At 46.6% G+C, this 22,489-nt stretch overlaps 1 protein-coding gene across 1 annotated transcript; it reads left to right on the plus strand.

Annotated features, from left to right (window-relative positions):
* Positions 1–771: 771 nt before the first annotated feature.
* Positions 772–14,049, plus strand: LOC101320559 (sodium/calcium exchanger 3). The gene is made up of 5 exons (XM_073798981.1): positions 772–796; positions 8,971–9,095; positions 9,644–9,743; positions 11,389–11,664; positions 13,524–14,049. Exons 1-5 carry the CDS (start codon positions 772–774, stop codon positions 13,898–13,900), a joined length of 903 nt encoding a protein of 300 aa, XP_073655082.1. The 3' UTR covers positions 13,901–14,049.
* The last annotated feature ends 8,440 nt before the right edge of the window (positions 14,050–22,489 follow it).

Raw genomic sequence — 22,489 nt, forward strand, 5'->3', positions numbered from 1 at the left:
CAGTCGACACTCTCTCTCTTGTTGTCCCTACAGGAAAACCGTAAGGGTTAAAATAGTAGATGAGGAGGAATACGAAAGGCAAGAGAATTTCTTCATTGTCCTTGGTGAACCGAAATGGATGGAACGTGGACTATCAGGTGTGAGATTCTTAAAAACAAAACAAAACAAAATAAAACAAGAAAAAGAAAGAAAAAATTTAAACAAGTTGAAAAGCAACAACAACAAAAAGAAACTATGTTTTTTTCTCCCCCCTTTTCTTTCCTTTTCCTCCTTCCTCCTTTTGACCAATGGACTTGTTTTATTCTTTTCCCTCCTGTATTCTCGCTCTTACCCTGTTTCGGTATCATCTCTGCCTTCTTAGCCATAGCTTATTTCCACGTCCTCCTTTTTCACCTTTTGGACACACTGCAGCCTCAACCCCTCATGACCCTAATGAGTTACTTCTGCCTTGTGCTCCAATTACCTGATTACCAATGTCCCCTGCCCTCCCCATCCTCACAGCCCCCCACCATACGCACAGAGTCACCTGTAAATGTGCAAACTCCTTGGTGGGTGGGGAGGAGAAGATAAAGAAAGGAATGTAATGCGATGCATGCCTCTGCCCCTTCCCTGCCTTGTTCCCCTTCCACCCCTCACTCTCTAGCCTGGATTGAATGGGGGAGGGTCTGGGATGGGGGCTGGAGCCCGTCTTGCCATGATGCTTTGAGTCTTCTGCTGCATCTCCCAACCTCCGTTGAGTGCTTGGCAGGTTATTCACTTGCAGAGTGGCCCATGGGCCCCTTTGTCCTTCATGGAGGTAAGTGTTTTATCTGGCTATTTCACAGTTGGGTAGAGCAAAACATGGAAAGGTATACCAATTGTCAGAGGCCACACTTCTGAGAGCTCTCTGAGAGAAAGCTGCCTTCTGAGCTAGTCGTGCAATCTGGAATCCTGAGCTGTTCATCCTTCCCTTGACATCCCACCCCATCCCACTCTACCTCTGTTCTAGCCCAAGGTAGGGTACTTTATTCAGACTACTTTAGGATAATGCAGTCCCGAAAGCAGAAAATTGAGTCTGCAAAAGGAAAGTAGTTAACTCCAGGTATGGAAATCTCCTTAGCCGGAGGGTCCTGGAAAAGGATTGACATTGGGCAGGCCCAGAGTATGGTCTTACAGGTTTTCCAATGGAAGGGACTCCAGTAGAAGGGCTTGCTTGTTGTTGATCTCTGAGAAACAGGTGTTGGACGGTTCACAGAAGTCTGCCTTGGCTTGACATCTGCAAATGAGCGTATCACCCAGGTCTTGAGATAACCCTCATCCCACACCAGAGACGTGGCCTCCTCTCCTCCTTTCCTCAGGCCCTGCATCTTGGGATACCTGCCTAAGGGACCGATTACATTGCAACCAAGGTAGTAGTAAGGAAAGATTTCTTCCCTTGAAGAAAATGATTAGAAGCTACGACTTTGAAAGTGTTGGAGGAATATATGTGGGTAAGAGTCCTCTTGGGAAATATCAAGAGGAGGTTATTCACACTCCCCTTCAGGAGAGATGTGCTGCTGGAACCTCATGAAGGATAGAACGGTGAGACCTACTTGTTTGTCAAAAAAGGTGATGATTCTGCAGCTACTTCATAGTCACGTGGCAAAGAGCAGGATGAAGCCTCTCACTCAAGGACAAATCTAAGAGATTCGGCGACTATGCTCCCAAAGGCTCATGCCCAGGTCTTCTTCTCAGACACGAATGATTGTTCAGTTCCCCTTGTCTTCTGGGGACTCTCTCTCCAGACCTGACCAGTTCTGTGCCCACACTGGTTTTACACCTGCTGTTGGAGAGGCAGAAGCCCTCTCTGCCTTCCATTATTCATCCTCTTGTTGGCCACCTAAGAAGATGTTGCCATGAGTCTGATTGCCAAAGAGTGCTGGAAGAAAAGAGAAAATCTCCAGTTCCCTTGCTTCCCAGATTGTGTTCCTGCCACCCAGAATATTTTCAGAAATTGTCTCAACACCTGCCCTACTTCATTCTCATCTCCCTTGTGCATTTAATGCACATCTTCATGATTGGATGGACGTAGCAGACACCTAAGGCCATTGTAAACTAGTGTCGTCAATTTCCACAGTCCCAGCTACTTATGTGCAAATGAAAGCAGGACAAAGGATCGCACAGGGTAGCTAAAAAGAAGGCAGTCTTCTCCAGGCAAGAAGAATGGGTTGGAAGTCCATCCATGACTTTATTCTACCAGTAAAGAGACTCTTCTTTTCTGCCTCGCCAATAAACCCCATTCAACAGCTGGACAGAGAGTGACCTAAGATAAACCTGCGGTCTTCAAGAGACTTGGCCAAACATGAATGCCTGTGGCTACTCCTCATTTGAGGACCCCATTTTACTGCATTGGATTTTCTGTCCAAGGAGATGCCAGCAGAGTCCTGGTGGAGCCCAGTCCTGGGGAAGGGAGTAGGTGAGAAAATAAGGATTTTATCGAGCTATTGGTGTGCTATGACTCCAGATCTTCCCAGTGACCAAGATGCCAAGATGGAAGGTGCCAATAGGAAAGGTGTCAGTCTTCTGTCAGTTTCTATTGTCTATAGGGTTCATTTTCAGTTTCTTCAGATCTCCTCATATTTTGGCATTAGAGCACAAGTTGAAAGGTCATAAAAGTTGATTGTCTAGATTCAGAGTCAAATGAAACCCCATCCTGATTTCCAGAATGTCCTGCTGTTCTCAGAGTGAGAAACTACACAGCAGAAATTGCTTTTCATTATCACTGCTACATGGGAGAGTCTTAGGCATTCAGTACAACATAGTATAGTGTGTGCATGGTCAAAATGACAATTGCATTACAAAAAAAGGTAAAGGACTATATTTGAAATAGGAGATTCTATTCTTGGCAAACAAAACAGACTTCAGAGGTGAGATTAAATGCTCTGGACAAGTTGGGGGAGGGAATAAGGGAGGATGAATAGGAAACACAGTTGCCTTGCAATAGAGGGAGCCCTGGGTTCTAGCAGTGGACAGCTGAGAGCAACTCTGAGCAGCATGGTCAAGGATGTGAGGCCTGGGTCTGGACCTTGGAAGCCTCAGGTGGGAAAGGAAAGCTCTCTCCGCCAGGAATGAGGCCTGTTTGCTCCCCCTCTTACCACATCCATGGGCTCACCCTAACGAGCTGCCCAAATGCTTCCAAATACTCAGAGCTATGCTGCTTCCTGCTTGTCCCTGGGATGTCTGAGCAGGGATAAATGACTCTCACCCGACCCTGGGGATCAATGCAGGGGAAAGTTCAGCTCCAGCTTCTCTCATCAGCAACAGTAGGAAAAACACCCTGGAGATATCATGTCACTAAGAGTTGGTCTACCTGGATCTCACTGATCCATCCGTAACTGCTAAGTGGAAAGTCTCAGATTCGTGTAGACATGACCAGCAAATGGTGCAGGTCAGCTGACTTAAAGCCCTCTCACAGTGCTAAAGATGATCCTGGTGTTGGGAGGGATGTCTGAGTAAAAACCAGGGCAGCAGGGATCTTTCTGGAAGAGCTGCCCCTTGGCCTCCCTGGATACACTAATGTGTTTGGATCTCTAGTTTCCACTGGAACCTGGGGTGCAGGAGGGGTTCTTCTGTCCAGATTCATAGAAGGAGCAGAATGAACAAGTTCTCTTGCTATCTATCTATCTATCTATCACCTATCTATTATCTATCTATCTATCATCTCAGTGTAGTAAGGAGATCCACTGATCCATTACCCCTTGGAATTCCATATGGGAGAAACCAGAAAAAGTCAACTGCTGTTCTCCCTGCTTATGTACCATAAAGATTCTGGATCCATATGTGTTTTCAGTGGCTGTGAATATGGGATTACAGACCTGAGTGGCATTCTTAGAGATTTTTAGAAAAAACAATCTACAGACACTTTCCCCCACCCCCTGCCCCACTCCTTCCTCAGCAATCTCCCTCAGTCGCCAGCTGCACCAGGAGTATGTAACAGGATGTTCTCAGGCTTTTATTTGACAAGAACCATGGAGTGAGGTGCCGCACTAAGACACCATCAAGGTGAAAATGTGGTATGTTACAAGAATGTTTTAATTTTTGGATCTTGAAATCTAAGAGAGTTTAGCATAAGTGAAAACTCAGGGGCTAGGGATGACCTGTGCTGGGTACATCTTTAACCAAACCATGGTTCCCAGGCCATGCAGGGACCTTGTATTTGTCATCTCCATCTACCAATAGCTTTCAGTATGACAGTCTCCCTGGTCCAGAATATCTGGACTCTGACTTAGCCTGTCCTTTCTGAAACAAAACACCATCCAGAGATGCAGCTCCACAGGATCTATGAAAAATACATTTGCCAAAATAGGTGACCAACAGTAAATCTCTAATGAGCATCTACTAATTACAATGACTTTGCAGTGACTTTGTAGGTACAGGTGATACAGAATGGGAGGAGTCCATGGCCTCCAACCTCCAGGCTATCTCTCTAAAATAACACACTATTCAAGGAAAACATTTTGCAGGATTTACCTTTTCACAAGGTCATTCTTTTAGGGGTACTCAGAGCTGGGTCAGGTTGCAACCTATACAGTTTTCAAGATAACTGGCTTCTCACTCCTTTACAGAATGGATGTGATAACCTGATCCCATAGAAGACCACAAATGACCAACTCTGTCTCTTCTCCACCCGCTTGGTTCCCCCATCCTCATGCCTCTATCCCTGGCCCTCAGAGCTGCAGGGAAGGTGTGAGGAAAGTTTGCAGCTGCAGGCCCCTGGTGCTCAGCAGTCTCTCCAGTAGTTCACGCCCCTTGCTGCAGTTGCTGCTGCTGTGCATGCTCCAATTGCTGCCTTTTGCATGTGCCTGCAAAGTTCTCATCTACTAAGCTCACTGCTTTCCTCGTGCTACTGCAACCACAAAGCCTGGGGACACTTTTAAGATGGGACCTTAATGCTCTTTCTTTTTCTTTCTTCCCCTGTCTGGTACCCATTTGCAAACAGCGCTCCTGTTGTCTCCAGGTAAGGGGAGTCTTCCCCCCTTTTTCTGCTTCTTGCCAGTGTCATTATTTAGTTTAAGACCAATGTCCTTTGATTTATTTACTAGGAACTGTGGGCCCAACTTAACCTAACAAGTTCTCCTAAGGACTTGGAGATATTTCCCTACCTGAAGTAATTGTGAGGAGGTAGATCATTCCTTGAGCACCATTTTAGTGGATGTGAGTAAAGGCATAGCTGGTCCTCTCTGAGACCAGGAAGAGAATTAAAACTTACCAAAGAAATGGTGGGTCATAGACTTCTCCTGAGCCTTAATTCCTCTGTCATCTCATGCTGTGGGGCAAGAGAAGATGAGAGTCAGAGCTGACTCTCCTAATAGGATCATGATGGGATGAGAAAGAAAATACTTTGATCTTAAGGGGTCCAGGGAGAAATAATCAGGAGCTGCTGTGAGAACATGAAAAGCAATTTTTAAGGAATCTGGTATTTTATTGATCCTGAAGATCTTCCATTTCATCACAGCAGAGACCTAAATTTCTAGAACTTTGGTTCATTAGTCATTCATCCTTGAAGTCACATGTGCCATGAACAACAAGAAGAATTAGAATATTATGGCGGGGTGGGGGTGGGCAATGATCTGATTGTGTATAGAAATTCAGGGGAATTTATGTTGGAGATATTCTCACGCAGAGTCTAGAGCCTGTTGTAGGAAACACATCTACTTTGAGAGTATGCTTGCATCAGTGGAATCAAATCATAGACAATGTCCAACTTTGTGAGCAGTTAGGAATGCATTTCCAGCATATCGGCAATACTGTAACTCTTGGTGCAGGCAGAGTGAGCTATAAAAGATGTCTCAACATATGTTAAGATAACATTTTATACTTCATTAGTTCTTTGAATGTATAAAAATTTTAAGGTCATTTGAGAGGCAAACCATCTTACAGAATTCATTGGTACTCAGTCACCATAGGCTGGCTGTACACTGAGTTTGAGGAAGGGGCAGTATACATAGTAAGGACATTTACCTCCTTGGAGTCTCAAACCAAAATAAAAGATATATGTAGGTAAACCCCTACATTTTCCCTTTATGGAAAAAATTACTCCAGCTCACCTGGCCTCTTGCTTCCTCTTATATCAATAGGATAATGACTATCTCCAACCCCATATATTCCACTCTTCTCCCAGGGTTTCAATGTCAGAGCATTGGGTGTTCTCCACTTCACTCATCTTCTCGCCTGAGGAGACATTTGGGCTTTTTTGTTCCAATGCTTGCCTCTACCCCTCCACCAGCCACACACATATGCACATACCAAAGGTTGTGATTTAATTTAAACTTCATTATACTTTTAACACATTGGCACAGATACCAGTAGAAGCTAAAACAGGAAAAGAAGGTGTCATTTCCTAGATCTTTCAATCTGTACACCTGCAGTTTAGGAGCCCTTGGTTAGACTTTAAATTCACTGGAAATCTCAACTCCTTGTTTGGATTTTCCCAGGTGGCCAAGCAAACATGATTCACAATGCCTGGTGATGAAAGACGGAGAGAAAATATGTTCAATCTGAAATACATCACCAAGCTCAGGGACCTGGGAGTTAGAGCACTGGCTGCATCGCCCCATTTCCTTCTGAGGATGTCTGTAGAACATTCATGGCAATCTATTCCAGTCTTACCTGGCAAGCTCTTTCCTCTTCCAATATCTGTTTAATCTTCCATCCTATTAATAGTCTCATTCTCTCTTTTTCCCCTTCCTCCTCCTTCTCCTAGACCCAAGAGTTTGTTTAGTCAGTCTGAATATCAAGATATCACCTGTCATTTATTCTCTACACTTGAAATTCAGAGGAGTTACATAAACAAGTGATCAGAATAATTATGGTCTTTTAGGTTTGAGACTTATGACTCTCTCAAGAAATTAACTATTTGAATGTAAAGGAATGATAATTACAGAAGTAGAAAAAGGCAGGAATTGATACCAAATCCAGATACTAAATCAGAGTTGATTTAAAGGCATGTGAATCAATCAATTAACAGATATATATATATATATATATATAGACAGAGAGCGAGAGAGTACCTCTGTGGGGTACTGTGGGGCTGTGGGAGATCAAAAGATAGAGGATTGGTTATTTGTCAAAGAGATTTCTGCAGAGAGCTAGAAGGAAAAACTGACTGTCACCACAGGGGTAGACAGGTCAGTGGCTAGATCAATATCCTGCCAGATGGATATAGTGCTAGATTGATAGCTAGACAAGGGGTTAGACAGGTACATTTATAAGTCACTGGAGAGCTCATTACATCGGTATAAAGTTCTTGTGGCACATGTAAAATATGACAAGGGAGAGTCGGGGAGGGAGGAGTGGAATAATACTGTCACTACTAGGATAGGCATTGCGATATGGTGCCAAAAGCTACAAGTAGAGGAAAAGCGTACCCATGCTTTTAAAGAATCTACGTATACATCTTTTTCCAAAGACTTTTATTCAGAGTGGCTTGCAGTCTGGCTTCTAGGATCACTGACTTCATAGCCAGACTTATATTCAGAATTAACTAATAAGAGGCTCATATGGACTAAATGAAGTCGGGCTGCTAGGGGGTGTCTGCATAGAAATGTACAGGAGGACATTGATCGTTGAGAAATAATTGTTTCCTAAAGTGGTCACCAACACGAAAGGGAGGACAGCACCACGGACAGCTCCCCAGCGTTTTGGGATTGCCTTCTGTGTTCGGTGCCAGAAGCGCTGAGTAGAACAGCCAGCTCAGGAATCCTCCGCATACTCTCTTACCAGTTTCATTCAAGACAACTCAGAAATTCATATAGAAAACAGACTCTCTGCTTGGCTTATCATCTTTCCAGTGAATTCTTTTCCTTGCAACCTCGAGAGCTCAAGTCTCACCCCTCCCCAAGCTTCACAAATTCCCAAGATAAAAAGAAGAGAAGACCTTCTTGGCCTCTGACCCATTTTGTCCTTGAGATTCTTCAAGGACTAGAGAATTCCCCCCAGGAGATTCACTGTGTGGAATGAAAGCAATCAAAGAGCCAAATAAAAGAATTAATTGCATGTAAGAATGTGGACTCGGCTGGAAAGATGTTTAAACGAGCTCTGAAAGAAACAGGACGCCAAGAGCAATTTTCTAATCAAAGGGGAATAAAAATACAATCTCTATTCCACTTTAATCTAGAAAACGTGTCTTCATGGTGAAGTGGTCTTAAAATGGACTCACCAGCTGAAGTGCAAAAAATGTCTAACTGTTCAGCATGAGAAGGGACCACCGGTGATTGAGTTAAGATGCTGAGGGGTGACAGGGGATGCCTCAAAATGAAATAGAGGAAGAGCTTCCTTTTGTTTTGTTTTTGAACAAGTATTTGTGTTTCAGAAGAAATGTGCCTGGTTCCTTAGAAATCCTGGGGATCTTTCATTTGGAAATCATGAAGTTTGGGGGGAAATCTTCCAAGTTTCTCATGGTGAGGATAATAGTCACTAGTATGAAATGTAGATATTCCTGGAAATATCCCTTCTTCCTCCTTTATAGAGGAGAACACTCCCAAGAGTGTTGGAGACAGATGTTAATGGGAACCAGTGGACATTCCCTTTGGGTGAAAATGTGCTTCTGACCCCCAAGAACTCTTATATGAAGTAGTTGACCAGTCATGCCCAACAGTTCAAAATTGTTAAAGGTCAAGAGATTTGGCTTTGGTTCCCAGCTCTTCGATATCTCACCAAACGCCTTGGGACTTCACTTGGTGTTATTTCTCAGAAGATCCTTGGGTCAGATTGCCCACCCAGGTATCAAATCAAAAGAGGAACGTTTAGCCCAGGCCTGCAAGGAACACTCTCATGGTCTGATGATCATAAAGTGTTTAGCACGTTATAGAAAAAGGCACTAAAAAGTACACAAAGTCCTCATCCTCAAGAGCTATTTGCTGTATGCCCACTGCCCATGCCTAATACCCTGAGCTTTAGACTTCCAGGGAATGGCCAATGAGCTAAAGCTAGTCTGATTTTGCTTTGTTGCAGAGGTGACAGACAGGAAGCTGACTGTGGAGGAAGAGGAAGCCAAGAGGATAGCAGAAATGGGAAAGCCAATATTGGGTGAACACCCCAAACTAGAGGTCATCATTGAAGAGTCCTATGAATTCAAGGTCAGGCCATACGTGAGATGTAATTGAATAATAAAGTAATGAGGTGGGAGGTAGAAGACCTGGAGTCTTGTTCCAATGTCACCACTGAAAACGTGAAGTTGAAACTGAACAACTCACTTATCCCAGCCTCAGTATTCCCATTTGTAAAGTGGAGCAAACAGTGCTGGCCATGTGTATCTTAGGAATATTGTGAGGAAACATAACATAGCCTATGGAATAAATGAGCTATAAAGCTCCTAAATGTATCATCACTATTTAATTGTATTTTTAAAACAAATATACTAAAATTCACTACTCCAGGCTAGGTTTACCGACATCATTAGTGTTATTCTCTGTTGTATTGCTCTAAATGTCCAATGTCAGCAGTCACAACTGAAGAAAAGGACTATGCCAGAAGATACCCCCTAAGGCCATTCCATGCATAACTTTCAGAACTCACGTGGAGCCCCCTGGAGTACAGGGTAGCTTTCATTCCCATGAAGTACCAGACTCTACAATGGTTCTGAGCATTCTAACCTCATGGTTCCAAGTTTTAATCTTCCTGACAGACTACCGTGGACAAGCTGATCAGGAAGACAAACCTGGCCTTGGTTGTGGGGACCCATTCCTGGAGGGACCAGTTCATGGAGGCCATCACTGTCAGTGCAGGTAAGAGGGTCACAAGATGGGCACAGGCAGCTCCAGGGAAGCAAGAACACATCCATGTCAACAACTCACCAGTCTCTGGGAGGGCCCTGTGGCCAGTCTTCCCAGCTCTAACCCTAGATGTTTGCCTTTTCACTGAGTCACTTTGGAAGAGAACTATGGGGTAACTAGAAGAGCATGGCTATCTCTGGTTTCAAACCCTGGTTCTACTGTGTGAACTGGGACAAGCTATCCTCTCCGTACTTTGACTTCCTCAACCAAAAAGGGAACTATTGCCACCTTTCTCAGCAAAGAGAGTAGAAAGTGGCACAGTCTGGTACTGAACAGGAACTTAAGAAATTCTCTTTTTCATCATTCCGTCCTCTTATTAATTTGGTCTTCCTTTTCTGATTTAGAGATGTGGGGGTCTGGGGTTTGTAAAAACCTTGCATTGACTGACAAACCCCTGCCCTGGATGATTTCAGACCTCTCCTCGGCAGTGAGTGACAGGTTTCCTCAGTGGGGACCCACAGCACAGGCTAGCATCCCAGAGGCCTGCATGCGGGTTGGCATGGGGGTGGGAGGGGTCTTGCCAGCACTCACAGCATTGCCTCTTAGCACCACGGAGGCCTCCTGGACTGCCCCGCACTCCTGGCCTTGTCTCTTTTCATGAAGCTTTGTTGTCATATCAACCCACGGGGTCACATCCCTGAGGTCCCAGCACCAGAGCCAAAGTACAGCCAGGAAGAGAGGGCCACTGCTGCTGCGTTTGCTGCCCCTCTTTTCCTATCACCTGCTTCAGATACTCCCAATCCCACCTCTGAGGACCTTTCTTTGCCCCTATAGAGGCAATAAGCGGAATATCAGGCACATAATCTAACGCCCTCCTTTTTCAAATGAGGGAGCCGAGATTCAGAAACCAAAGATGATTGACCCCAGGTTCCAGATTCTCTTCAGAGCGCAGCTGCAGTTGGAACCCAAGTGTCCTGACTCCTGCTGCCACCGGTTATGTCAAAACATGACAGAGGTTGCCTTTGACGGGGCGCCAGCACGTCCTCTCCTCCTGGACTGCTGAATGGGCAACTCTGCCCACATTTCCTGGCAAGGACAAACCAGGCCCATCCCTGCTCCATCCCACGGGATATTTGGAGGATGGCACTGTCTCCCCGGGATGCCCACATGATCTGGAATGAAAGCTGTCCTGCTGGGGATGGAAAATGACCAGAACCACGAGGTTATTGCAGCAGTCACGTCAGGAAGATTAGAGGAGCCCCACGGGTGTCCAGTGAAGAGTGGAAACCCAGCTGATTTCACTCTCCTTCACCTAGGCAACCCCGTGCCTGCTCCATCCTCCTCCCTCTCTCCCCCACTGCCCTGTCCCTCTCAGGTTCTCTCATCCTTTCTCTTCATCTCTTTCTCTTCCCTTTCCTACTCCCCTGTCCTCTCTCACCCACTCTCCCTGGGTGCCCTGCATTCAAACTGACCAGGGGGGCACCCCAACTCGTTTTCAATTTCCCGCCCGATTTCTGGTGCCCGCGCCAGCTGCCCGGGAGAGAGCTGGAGTCTCCGTGCAGCCAGTGATGCTTACGATGGGGGTTGGACTGGACTTTCTCATGAATGGGGATCTGACCCCACTGTCCTTTCCCGGGCCTGTTTGTCTCGCCTGCAGCAGGGGACGAAGACGAGGATGAGTCAGGTGAGGAGAGGCTGCCCTCCTGCTTTGACTACGTCATGCACTTCCTAACGGTCTTCTGGAAGGTGCTTTTTGCCTGCGTGCCCCCCACAGAGTACTGCCACGGCTGGGCCTGCTTTGTTGTCTCCATTCTCATCATCGGCATGCTCACAGCCATCATCGGGGACCTGGCCTCCCACTTCGGCTGCACCATTGGCCTCAAGGACTCGGTCACGGCTGTTGTCTTTGTGGCGTTCGGCACCTCTGTGCCAGGTGAGAGTGAGGGGTGCTTGCATTTGCGAAGAGGATATTACCTGGTTCAAGTGACCCCTACACACTTTGCCTCGTTATCTTCCTTACCATCTCAGATCTGAGCTTAACAGAGCCTCTGCCCCTTAGGTGCGCAGAAGTCGGTCAAAGGGGTCACTGCCACTATTAAGAATGATAGCTAACATTTCTTGAGCACTTTTGATGTGCCAGGAAGTGTGTGTGCTAAGCAGCTCACCTGTTTTAGCCCTGTAATGCTCACCCAAACCTTATTCAATAAGAGTGTTATTATCCTCATCTGTCAAGTGGGGCCCCAGAGGTTAAGTTACCTGCTTAAGTTAAGTGGCCAGTTTCTTAACCTCCACGTCAGATGAATAGGCCACTCCCCTCTGGCTGCAGGTTAGCCTGCTTGAAGATGTGCTGGAGAAATGCCCAGCAGCCTCCTCTGCTTAGGACGCCTGTGAGTACAAAGTGTCTCCCAGCAGGACAGGTGAAGGAGCTTCGCAAGCTCTTGTCCTTTCATCTGATGAATTACATATTCTTTTTTTTTCTTATAAACACCTAAAGATGAAGAGGAACAAGCATGCCTTTATTTATTCATTAGACAAATGTTTACTGAGCCTGATACAGTCTTGTGCCGGTTGCTGGGACAACAATGGGAAACAAGACAGACGTGCTTCCCTCTCCATGTGGAGTTTATAAATCTCCACGTGCGATTTATCTCTGTGCTCCAGGGCCTCGGGGGACTGGAGCTGTCAATCAGAGGGGATGGGATTTATCTCTGTGCTCCAGGGCCTCGGGGGACTGGAGCTGTCAGAGGGGATGGAGCAGATGTGGGTAAAAGGAACAGATGTGGGAAGAAATTGCAGAGAATCAGAGGTTAAAAAAAATTTTTAAAGCAAGGTCATAGGCGAGAAAAGGCAAGAGGTTTTCTCTGGGAGAAAATTGGCAACAAGGAGGCAAGCCAGGAGAAGCCGGGCAAGGGAGCGTTTGGGGCACATCCAAGTCCTTGCAATGCGTCCAGAGAACAGCTGGCAGCATGAGGGGCTTGAAGGTTATCCTGTGGTCCACTCAGCTGACGTGTGGCTTTGGCTGAGGCTCCTTGGTTGTAGGGTGACGCTATGGAAAGGGCTCTTAACATGAGGGTTTTCAGGTCAAATCTCCTGATAACTTACCTTGAGTAGATTCCTTGAACCTTATTTTTCCTAACTTGTCAGATAAAAGGGTGGCTGGCAGTCCTTCCAGTGCTTACAGTTCATGCTGACATCTAAAGGGATGTCAAACAGCCTGCAAGGCCCTGTGCTCTGTATATTAACTGCGAAGGCAGAGCCCTGTCTTCCTTGAGTCCACAGCTGCCCTTGTATCTCCCCATCATGGTTCCCCAGCATGTCCTCTGTCCCCATAAATCCAGCACCAAGCGCAATGCTAAGCCCATGGGCTCAATCACAGTCTGTTACGTAAGTAGATGCCCCGTGTGACAGGTGCAATCAGGCACTTAACTGTAAGAAGCTTCCCTGGATGTCAAGGTTCCCTGGGGAGATATTATGGGAAAGCAAACTCCCCTTACTGCAAAAGTAGTCAAAGGAGAACCATAAACCCATTCAGTAAATACCAGGACCAGAAAAAAAAAAACCTTGGGAATCTTTCAGACGCAGGCAGATGAGGAACGGGTAGCCCAGAGAAGTAAGGTGACCCATCCAAGGCCTCACAGCTTATTAATGGCAGAGCTGGGGGTAGCCCCCAACCCCCCACCTGTCATTCCCAGGCTCAGCCTGATGGCCCCAGCTGCCTTACTGGACACCCTCAAAGGTAGGCCCTCCGCGCCCCAGCCTCCCACCAGCTCTTGTCTGTCTGCCTCTTTTCAGATACGTTTGCCAGCAAAGCAGCCGCTGTCCAGGACGTGTACGCAGATGCCTCCATTGGCAATGTCACGGGCAGCAACGCCGTCAACGTCTTCCTGGGCATCGGCCTGGCCTGGTCCGTGGCCGCCATCTACTGGGCCCTGCAGGGACAGGAGTTCCACGTGTCCGCGGGCACGCTGGCCTTCTCTGTCACCCTCTTCACCATCTTCGCGTTTGTGTGCGTCAGCGTGCTCCTGTACCGCCGGCGGCCCCACCTGGGCGGGGAGCTGGGCGGCCCTCGTGGCTGCAAGCTGGCCACGACTTCGCTGTTTGTGAGCCTGTGGCTTCTCTACATACTCTTCGCCACGCTGGAGGCCTACTGCTACATCAAGGGGTTCTGAGCCGCAGCAGCCCTGGAGAGGCCGCGTCAGGACCCGAGCCCCGGGAACTTCCCCCGCCTAGGCCCTGGCGGTGAACTGAAAGGGCAGAGTCTTAAGCAATCCAGCAGGACGGAGGAGATACCCATTTCACAAAGTATTTAATTCAATACAAACCAACAATGGTGACAAATCCAACTCCAGCCCATCTTCCCGCGATGTCCCTGACCCATCACATAGTCAGACCCTTTCGCCACCTTCCATACCACCTTCTTCTGATTATTCCTTTGCTTCTGCTTTCCTCGGGGGCAGGGCTTCTCCTGTCTGTCCAATGTGATACATCCCCATTCTCTGACTCCACTGGCGAGGCTCGAGAGCGAGTCCTATCCACGTGGCTGGCGTGGGTTCTCTTTTCATTGCCATCATTATCGTGGTGGCTTTCATTTTCCCATCAGGCTTTGCTCATCATTTGTTTGTTCATCTTGTCTTTTCTCTCTGAGGTTAGTGACAACGGTGCTGTGAAGGAACTCAGGGTCTGAGCCGATGGGTAGAAGCGTGAACTTTCAGACACACCCTCTCCCACTTGCACTGGGTAACAGCCGTCTCTTGCTCCATCGAGGTCCTTTTCCCCCTTTCCTTTTATCCTCTTCATTCTTGAACGGACTGGTGGCATTTGGGTGGCAGTACGTTTGCACACCCAGGCAGCGCGCTAAAGAACTGGGGCTATGGCTGGAGCACAGCTTTCTATCAAGCTTCTGTCGAAATCCAGTTTAAAACAAGAAGCCATTTTTCTCTTCCCTGCCCGAGCCTTTCAAATTCTGTCTCGTTGTGTCAACGTCTATATGTTTACCCTTCTGCAGGAAGACCCACCTAACGGGAGATAGGGGACAAAAATAGGAATGGGATATGATGACATAGGGCAGCTAGGGGAACAGAAGGGCTGTATGCCTTCTAGAACATCTTTGGCTTCATATCTGAGGCAGGAGAGATGCGATGTCCACCTAGTGAGATCTTTAAGGGAAAAGATTATATGTAAAATGTCAGTGCTTCTGAGAAATGTCAGCTTTACCACACCCTCACTTCCTAATGCACCAGACTAAGAGCTCTGACTGTGTCTCTTGATTTAATGCAAAAACTTAGAGTTTTATAAGGAAATGAGGGCCTCCTTCCACCTCTCCTGGACTCTCTGGTCACATTTGAAAGTATTTTCACAAGACAGGAACTGGAATTCCTCATCTCTCCCACATTCCTGCTTGTTTTTAAACCTCTTGAAGCTCTTTTTCCAGGCTGTGGGCTATTTCTTGCCCCAGTAGGAGGAATCTAAGCTGCCGTAACCCCGCGGAGCCTGGGTTTATAGAGAGATTGGCGTGCCCTACAGACCTTTTCCCAACAAATTTTGAAAGAACCTGGCTTTAAAACACAAACACACACGCACACACTTACACACGTGCGCGCACACACACACACACAAATAACCACACATATGAAATCACCAAAAGACTGCCCACAGACCTTTAGGCTTTCTGCATTGACATAAATACATTTTTTAAGGGAAAAGAAGAAATTAAAAAACACCTGTTTAATTTTAAACACATTTTTTAAGAAAAAATAGCTGAAAAAGAAACAGTGTTCATGTCATAAGCTATGTTGACAGTTGCCAGTGGAAATGTTGGGTTGGTTTAAAAAAAAAAATAAAAGCTATACTTATATCTCTCTAAAGACAGCTTGCTTCTCCCCATGTTGCCTCAGGAAAAGGTCTAGGGGGTCACCTTGGGTTCCTTCTGGAGCTGAAGGGGTTGAGGTGAAAGTGTCTTCTCCTGTTTGTGTCTCCTATTTGTGTCCGTCAGGTCCTCAGATGCCAATGTGCCAGACCCAGGATTTTTAAAGCAAAAAATGCTTCAGGACAATGCGACCTGTCAAAGTCTGGACTTTAAGACGCTGGAGGACGTAAGAGGTGGAGCTGTGATGATTAAAGGGGAAAGAGCGTTTTGTATTAGAACGGCCTGGTAGGGCAAGATTCCAGCTGGACAAACAGCGCCCTGTATTAATTACCAGTAGGCACATTCATTCATTCATTTATTCATGACTCTTTCAACAAATGTATTTTGAGCACCCTGTGTGCCCTGAGCTACATTTTGGTGCTACCGTGAAGAGTAAGACAGAGTTCCTGACCTCAAGAAACTCACAGTCCAGAGAGGCCGGTAGAACGTCTTTTAACCAAGGCTCTTTTGGTTACAAGAAGAAGAAACCCATTAAGCTAGTTCAAGAAATGAAGGGGGCGGGGGCGATACTGCGGAACCCAAGGCAGGAGCACGGCAGGCCACGGGGGCCTGAAAGCCCTCAGGAAGCAAGGCCACGTTCCACCTCCCTGAAACCTCAAGGTGTCCCCCGTCTTTCCTCCTTCTGCCTGTCAGGCCTGTCCACGTCCTCCCCCTCCCAACGTGCTCTTGCACGTGGCCGGCACTGCCACCAGCCCTGACACTCTGCCATGACCTCACAGCTCTGTTCCCCACAAAGAACTAGAGCGTCCCTTTTTAAATCTGAGTGCGGGTTCAATGGAGAAAATGTGGCCAATTTTCCATCCCCAAAGGGCCAGTCCCCAAAGGCAGAACCCTTGTAGAAGGCTGTGTCAAAGGGGTTGGGGTGCCGCGGCCTGATTACTTTGTGTCCTGTGTCCACTCCTGGTCCGAACAACTCAGGTAAGGAGAGGAGGGTGGCGACCACGTTGTTTGTACTGTCACCCTTTCCGAAAGCTAAGTGACGGGAAGAAGGCTATGAAGCACATGAGCCATCAAGGTGTGAAGAACAATTACGGTTCTGTGCCATGAGTGGTCAAAGAATGGCATAGACAGGGCATCACAGGGACATGACAGAAAGAAACACTGACTCAGCCTGCAAGAATTGAAGAAGGCTTCACAGAGAATGGGACAGTTAGGTAGGATCTTGAAGGGAGAATAAGTAGTGATTTAACTTGTTGAGGGGGCTTGGTGGTGAAGAACATTCGAGAAGAAACGGCATGCTCGAAGGCACAGGGGTGAATCAGGGGCTGGTGGGGTCATGGGTTAACAAGAGTTGTCACGGCTAGAGGATAGCGTCCCAAAGGACACAAAACAACACCAAAAAAGCAGTCCGGGAGAAGGACGTGGCTGGAAGACTCAATTTTTTGCCAGCCACAAAGTTGATCATGAAAAACGCCCTTCAGCCGATGAAACGGTAGATGCAGAATCAAGAAATCGATTCCTCCCCATCTTCCCCCTTTTGTGGGTCATTTCTGGGTTATCCAGATGTTAGGCTTTGTCAAGAGAGAAGCTGGGATGAACCACAGAGAATGAGGAAGAGGAATCTGAGGACCTGATACTAGTCGAGATGCCACCCCTGACTAGTTCTGTGGACTTGAGCCAGGCCACCTCCTCTCAGCTTCCTGAACTACAAATAAGATTTTAATAGATGGCCTCTGAAGCCCATTACTTCTACCTTTAACACTGAGATGCTAGAATATATATACAAGAGCAGTGTGTGTGTGTGCATGTGCGTGTGTGTGTAATCAAACTGCCCGTCAACCTCATTAGACGGAGCACAGCAGATGTCCATTTGCAATCCATTGGCTCCACGGCCTATTAGCGTGAAAAAGACACGGCCAGCCGTGGTGCACATGTCATTTTCAGCATTTTTTTCCTGGCATAGCTGCAGCGTTCCCATCCCCTTGACTCAGTTATTACTTAGAGCAATGTTAGCTGCTATAATAAAGAAACCCCAGTATGTCAGGGCTGAGCAAAATGAAAAGTGCATTTCTCACTCACGTAATAATCCAGTGAGAATGGTCCCAGTCAGCAGGTGACTTTCTTCTACACGAGGCAGCAGGCTTGTCAGTGTTTTAAAACAAACATTTTGTGTAAAATTCTGGATTTGGGCTTCTCTGGCCATACTGCGTGGGCTTTCCCTCATGGCAACGCTCCAATGGAGCTGATCAGTGGTCACCCCATGTAGACGGGCTTTATGTTCTCGATTCACCAGAGTCCCTACCCAGCCTGCCACTTTCATTCACAGGACCTCCTGGTCCCTGGAGCCATTTATGCATGTGACACCTGCTATGGGGTCAAGGTCTGGGTTTTGCATTTTGGCCTTCCACGTGTTGGTGCTAACCTCCAGTATTCTGTGAGGTTTGAATCCCAGTTATACCACTTTTACCTTTCATGGGATTTTTAAACAAGTACTTTAACCTCCCTTAGCCTCAGTTTCTCCAATCCAGACATACAGCTGTTGCAAAGGTTAAATGAACGATTTTTCAAGGCAGTTACCATAGTGCCCTATACCTAGCATGTACTCTGGAAATATTCCTTTCATCTCACATTAATGTTTTGTGGTAAAATCCCTTACAGCTGGTGCTATCAGGGTCTGACATGTTCCAGGGGACTGTCAGTATTCAGGGTGGGGTGGTGGTGATGGACGGCCTCAGGCCACTTCATCCAACATACCGTCCCTCTATATGTTGGTCCAGGCAGGCTCCACGGAAGTGGAGAGAAGCTCTCCATGGTCTTGCTTCTGTAGCAGGAACAGGTCTCTAGCTCCTCAGACTGCATGGGGCACAGAGGTTAAGATTTAGAGGGATGGCCAAGGGGCACCAAGACCCCCAGGTCAAGCAAGCCCCTTGGAACATTGGAGAAGTGGGGCAGATACGTCTGGCATCAAAGAAAGAGTGACAAAGAAAGGGACAACAGCCCATATAGAGTCTTTCATGCTAATAGTAAAGTTGGTCATGGTGGACAGAAATACCTGAGGGCTTGCAGAAGGAGGTGAAGCCTTGGGAGAAGCCACGTGGTCTGGCCAAGGTTATCCTGCAAGTGAGTGGCAGAGCAGGACTTAACTACATAGGTCCACCAGATTTCAAAGTCACTGCTTATTAACTGAATATGCACCTGTTGGGTGTGTAAGACAAGCATTGTTTACTTTCATAGTGTTGAAGAAGAAAGTTAGGAGCATAAATAGGATGACTTGTCTTGGTTTCTCCAGGACTTTCCTGGGTTTAGCACTGAAATTCACATATTTTAGGAAACCCCTCAGTCCTGGGAAATAGGGATGGTTGGTCACCAAAAAATATTACACCTGTCTTACAGAGTAAGACTTAGTACAGAATTGCTACTACTAGTAAATGGTAGTCGCTGCACACACACCTTCTACTATGTCATGCTGTCATCTTTCCCCAAACATTCCATGTCCCATTACTCTCAGCTAGCACTTCAGCTGGATGAAGTGGTGTGAATACCTGGTGTGAATACTCAAAACTTCATCCCACAGAATTTGAATTCTTGGTGCATTGCTCCAGGTTTTCATTGATCAGCACCCTCAGGAAATGGAGTATGAAAAGGCAGCCCCAATGAATCCCGAGGTTCCAAACACAGTCCTTCTAACTCTCATTGTGTAGCAGCCCAGTTCCCCCCTAAGTAACTGGGATAATCTCCCTGCCCAGCTCAGTGATCTCTTCTGCCTGTTAGCTTCTTGGCATAAATAATCCAAAATGGCTACAGAGTATGTTCAGCTTCTAAATCATCAGAACCATAACTGTGTTCCCTGGTGGAGGCATTTCTCCGTGAGGCATTACGACCTCCAGACCTACTGAGCCCAAGGTTGTAGGGGCAAAAAGTAAAATTCTTCAAGAGGATTATTGGGCATAATGATGAGAGGGGTCACCCCACCTCTACTCCTTGATCCTCAGACCTATGCATCCTGTCTAGAAGAAGTCAGCACTGTATACTGGCCCCCAATTTAAAGCATACACTGCATTCGGTGGGATAGCATCCCAACCTCACAAGGTATTATCTCCTAACTGGTGCTATAATTGAGCCTGCAAGAGGTCATTCCAATATTATGTCAAGACAGCCACCTTTGAGTGATAAGAAATGTGCTAAGACCAGTGCCTCTGATGAAAGGCTGTGTTAAAAAGATATCATGGCAATAGATAAGGCACTCTGAGATCGTGAAAGATGTTAGCAGAAACACTATGGCCAAATCCCTTAAGTTTGTTTTCTATGTCTGTGAGTCTATTTCTGTTTTGTAAGCAAGTTCATTTGTATCATTTTTTAAGATTCCCCATATAAGTGATAGCGTATGATATTTGTCTTTGTCTGACTTACTGCACTTAGTAGGATAATCTCTAGGTCCATCCACGTTGCTGCAAATGGCATTATTTCATTCTTTTTATGGCTGAGTAGTATTCCATTGTGTATACATACCGCATCATCTCTACCCATTCATCTGTCGATGGACATTTAGGTTGCTTCCATGTCTTGGCTATTGTAAATAGTGCTGCTATGAACATAGGGGTTCGTGTGTCTTTTCAAATTATAGTTTTGTCCAGACATATGCCCAGGAGTGGGATCGCTGGATCATACGATAACTCTATCTTCAGTTTTTTAAGGAACCGCCATACTGTTCTCCATAGTGGCTGCACCAATTTAATTCCCACTAACAGGGTAGGAGGGTTCCCTTTTCTCCATACCCTCTCCAGCATTTATTATTCATAGACTTTTTGATGATGGCCATTCTGATCAATGTGAGGTAATACCTCATTGTAATTTTAAAATATCAAACAAGCAAAATCTTTTCACCAACTCAAGGATTTTCATTGACCACTCCCCAGTGACAAATTAAGAAAAGATGCTAAAATAGTGACTGCAGATTTCATTGTATTCCTCCTGAAAGCTCAGGGGCATAGCTAGGGTACGATCAGGGTGGTTTAGGAGAATTCAGGAGGAAGCAGCAAGAGTCAGACTGGGTGAGCCAAGTTTAGAAGGACAAGACATAATTAGCTATACAAGGAAGACACGTGAGGACACACATCCCAGGCAGTTTGGCAACGCTGTATGGAGAAGTGATGGAGAGAAGACGGCGGCTTATTTGTGGAGACCTGGGTTCAAGTTCTGCTGTCATATCACCAGCAGAGTGACCCTGGCTATGTCATCTAAGGTGCTGAAGTCTCATGTTTTTCAGTCCATTACATAATTAAGTACTTTTACCTCCTCTAGAGTTTGGGGGATTAAAATATATAACTGATATAATCTATGCATCTCACTGCCTAGTAGATTTCTCATTATTTATGTTAGTATTGATATCGTTGCCCCAGGAGAAGGCATGAGAAGTGAAGGCACTGAACAGCGTGGGGCACGGAGTGGTGTAATGTACACGATTGAAGAGTGGACTGAATGTGAAAGCAGCAGGGCTTAACTGGACGTACACCAGTGTGTCGTGCCAGCATCACAACAATGAGATGTGCACAATTTTCAGGAGAGTGTGTATGGGAGGAGTGGTTGAAGATCACAACCAGATCAAGAAATTTAGCTTTGTGGGCTAAACTAAGGCAACTATATTCATCTCCAAATCTATTGTATTAGTCTGCTCAGGCTGCCATAACAAAATAACACAGACTGGGTGGCTTAAACAACAGAAATTTATTTTCTCACAGTGCTGGAAGTTAGAAGTCTATGATCAAGGTGCTGACAGGGTCGGTTTCTGGGGAGGTGTCTCTTCCTGACTTACAGACGGTCACCTTCTCACTGTGTCTTCAAATGACCTTTTCTCTGGGCACAGAGAGAGATCTCCGGTATCTCTTCCTCTTCTTATGAGGACACCAGTCCTATTGGATCAGGGCCTCACCTTTATGACCTCTTCTAACCTTGATTACCTCCTTAAAGGGCCCATCTCCAAATATAGTCACATTGGAAGTTAGGGCTTCAACGTATGAATTTGTGGACGAGACACAATTCAGTATCCCCCCACTGAGGGACTTTGAGCAGGAGGGTAACATGATCTGATTTGCCTTTTCATTAGCTCAGTCTGAGCTGTCTGTGTCGTGGAGGATGGTTGAGGTGGGGAGTGGATGGAGGGGAGACCAGAGACCATTTACAACTATCGACCACTGAAGGAAGCAGATGGAATGGTGGCAGTGGGGGGGGGGGGGGGGGCGGGGAGAGGAGGTCCCAGGGGAGAGAGAATTAAGAGGGGGAGTTCACAGGACACGGCAACGGACTGGATGGACAAGGAAGGGAGGACATTGTAGGGAGGAAGCAAGCAGGGCTCTGGGGTCCCAGGCTTGGGGCAGTGGCTGGCTGGTGTGCCTGGCACTGAGGAGAGGTGGGTGGAGATGGCGTGCCCAGTTTTAGTTATATTGAGTTTTTGGGGCTTGTGGGACACCCAAGTGGAAGTGTCCAGGAGCCTGGATTCAGCAGAGACCTGAGCTGAGTCTGGAACGATCTCTCTAGCAGATTTCCAGAGCAGTTGCCATTCTCCTGAGAGTCTATTCTGAAATTACTTAAAATAGCCACACGCTGCCCTGCAGCCCTCCTTAGTCACCAGTGTGAAAACCTCAAACACCAGCAACCCAGCAGAGACACCTCAGCCAACTTCTAGTTTGTTTTTCCAGTTTGAGGTGTCTCATTCTTCCCAACCCGTCTTCCTCCACCCCTCCCCCAGGCCTTTCATTCCTCTCACACGTCCCCTCCCCACCATAGTTCCCCCCCCCCCCCCGAACTCAGCCTATCCTGGCTCTTTTTTTTTTTTTTTACATCTTTATTGGAGTAGAATTGCTTTACAATGGTGTGTTAGTTTCTGCTTTATAAC

This window comes from Tursiops truncatus, chromosome 2 (assembly GCF_011762595.2).
Source record: "Tursiops truncatus isolate mTurTru1 chromosome 2, mTurTru1.mat.Y, whole genome shotgun sequence".
Lineage (NCBI taxonomy): Eukaryota > Metazoa > Chordata > Mammalia > Artiodactyla > Delphinidae > Tursiops > Tursiops truncatus.

What these genes read in the sequence shown, in the direction of transcription:
- LOC101320559 (XM_073798981.1), top strand. Translation starts at nt 772, where the DNA reads ATGGGCCCCTTTGTCCTTCATGGAG. An exon ending in CCCCTTTGTCCTTCATGGAG is followed by an intron (nt 797 to 8,970) that starts GTAAGTGTTTTA and finishes GCTTTGTTGCAG; the next exon opens with AGGTGACAGACAGGAAGCTG. An exon ending in GGCCATCACTGTCAGTGCAG is followed by an intron (nt 9,744 to 11,388) that starts GTAAGAGGGTCA and finishes TCTCGCCTGCAG; the next exon opens with CAGGGGACGAAGACGAGGAT.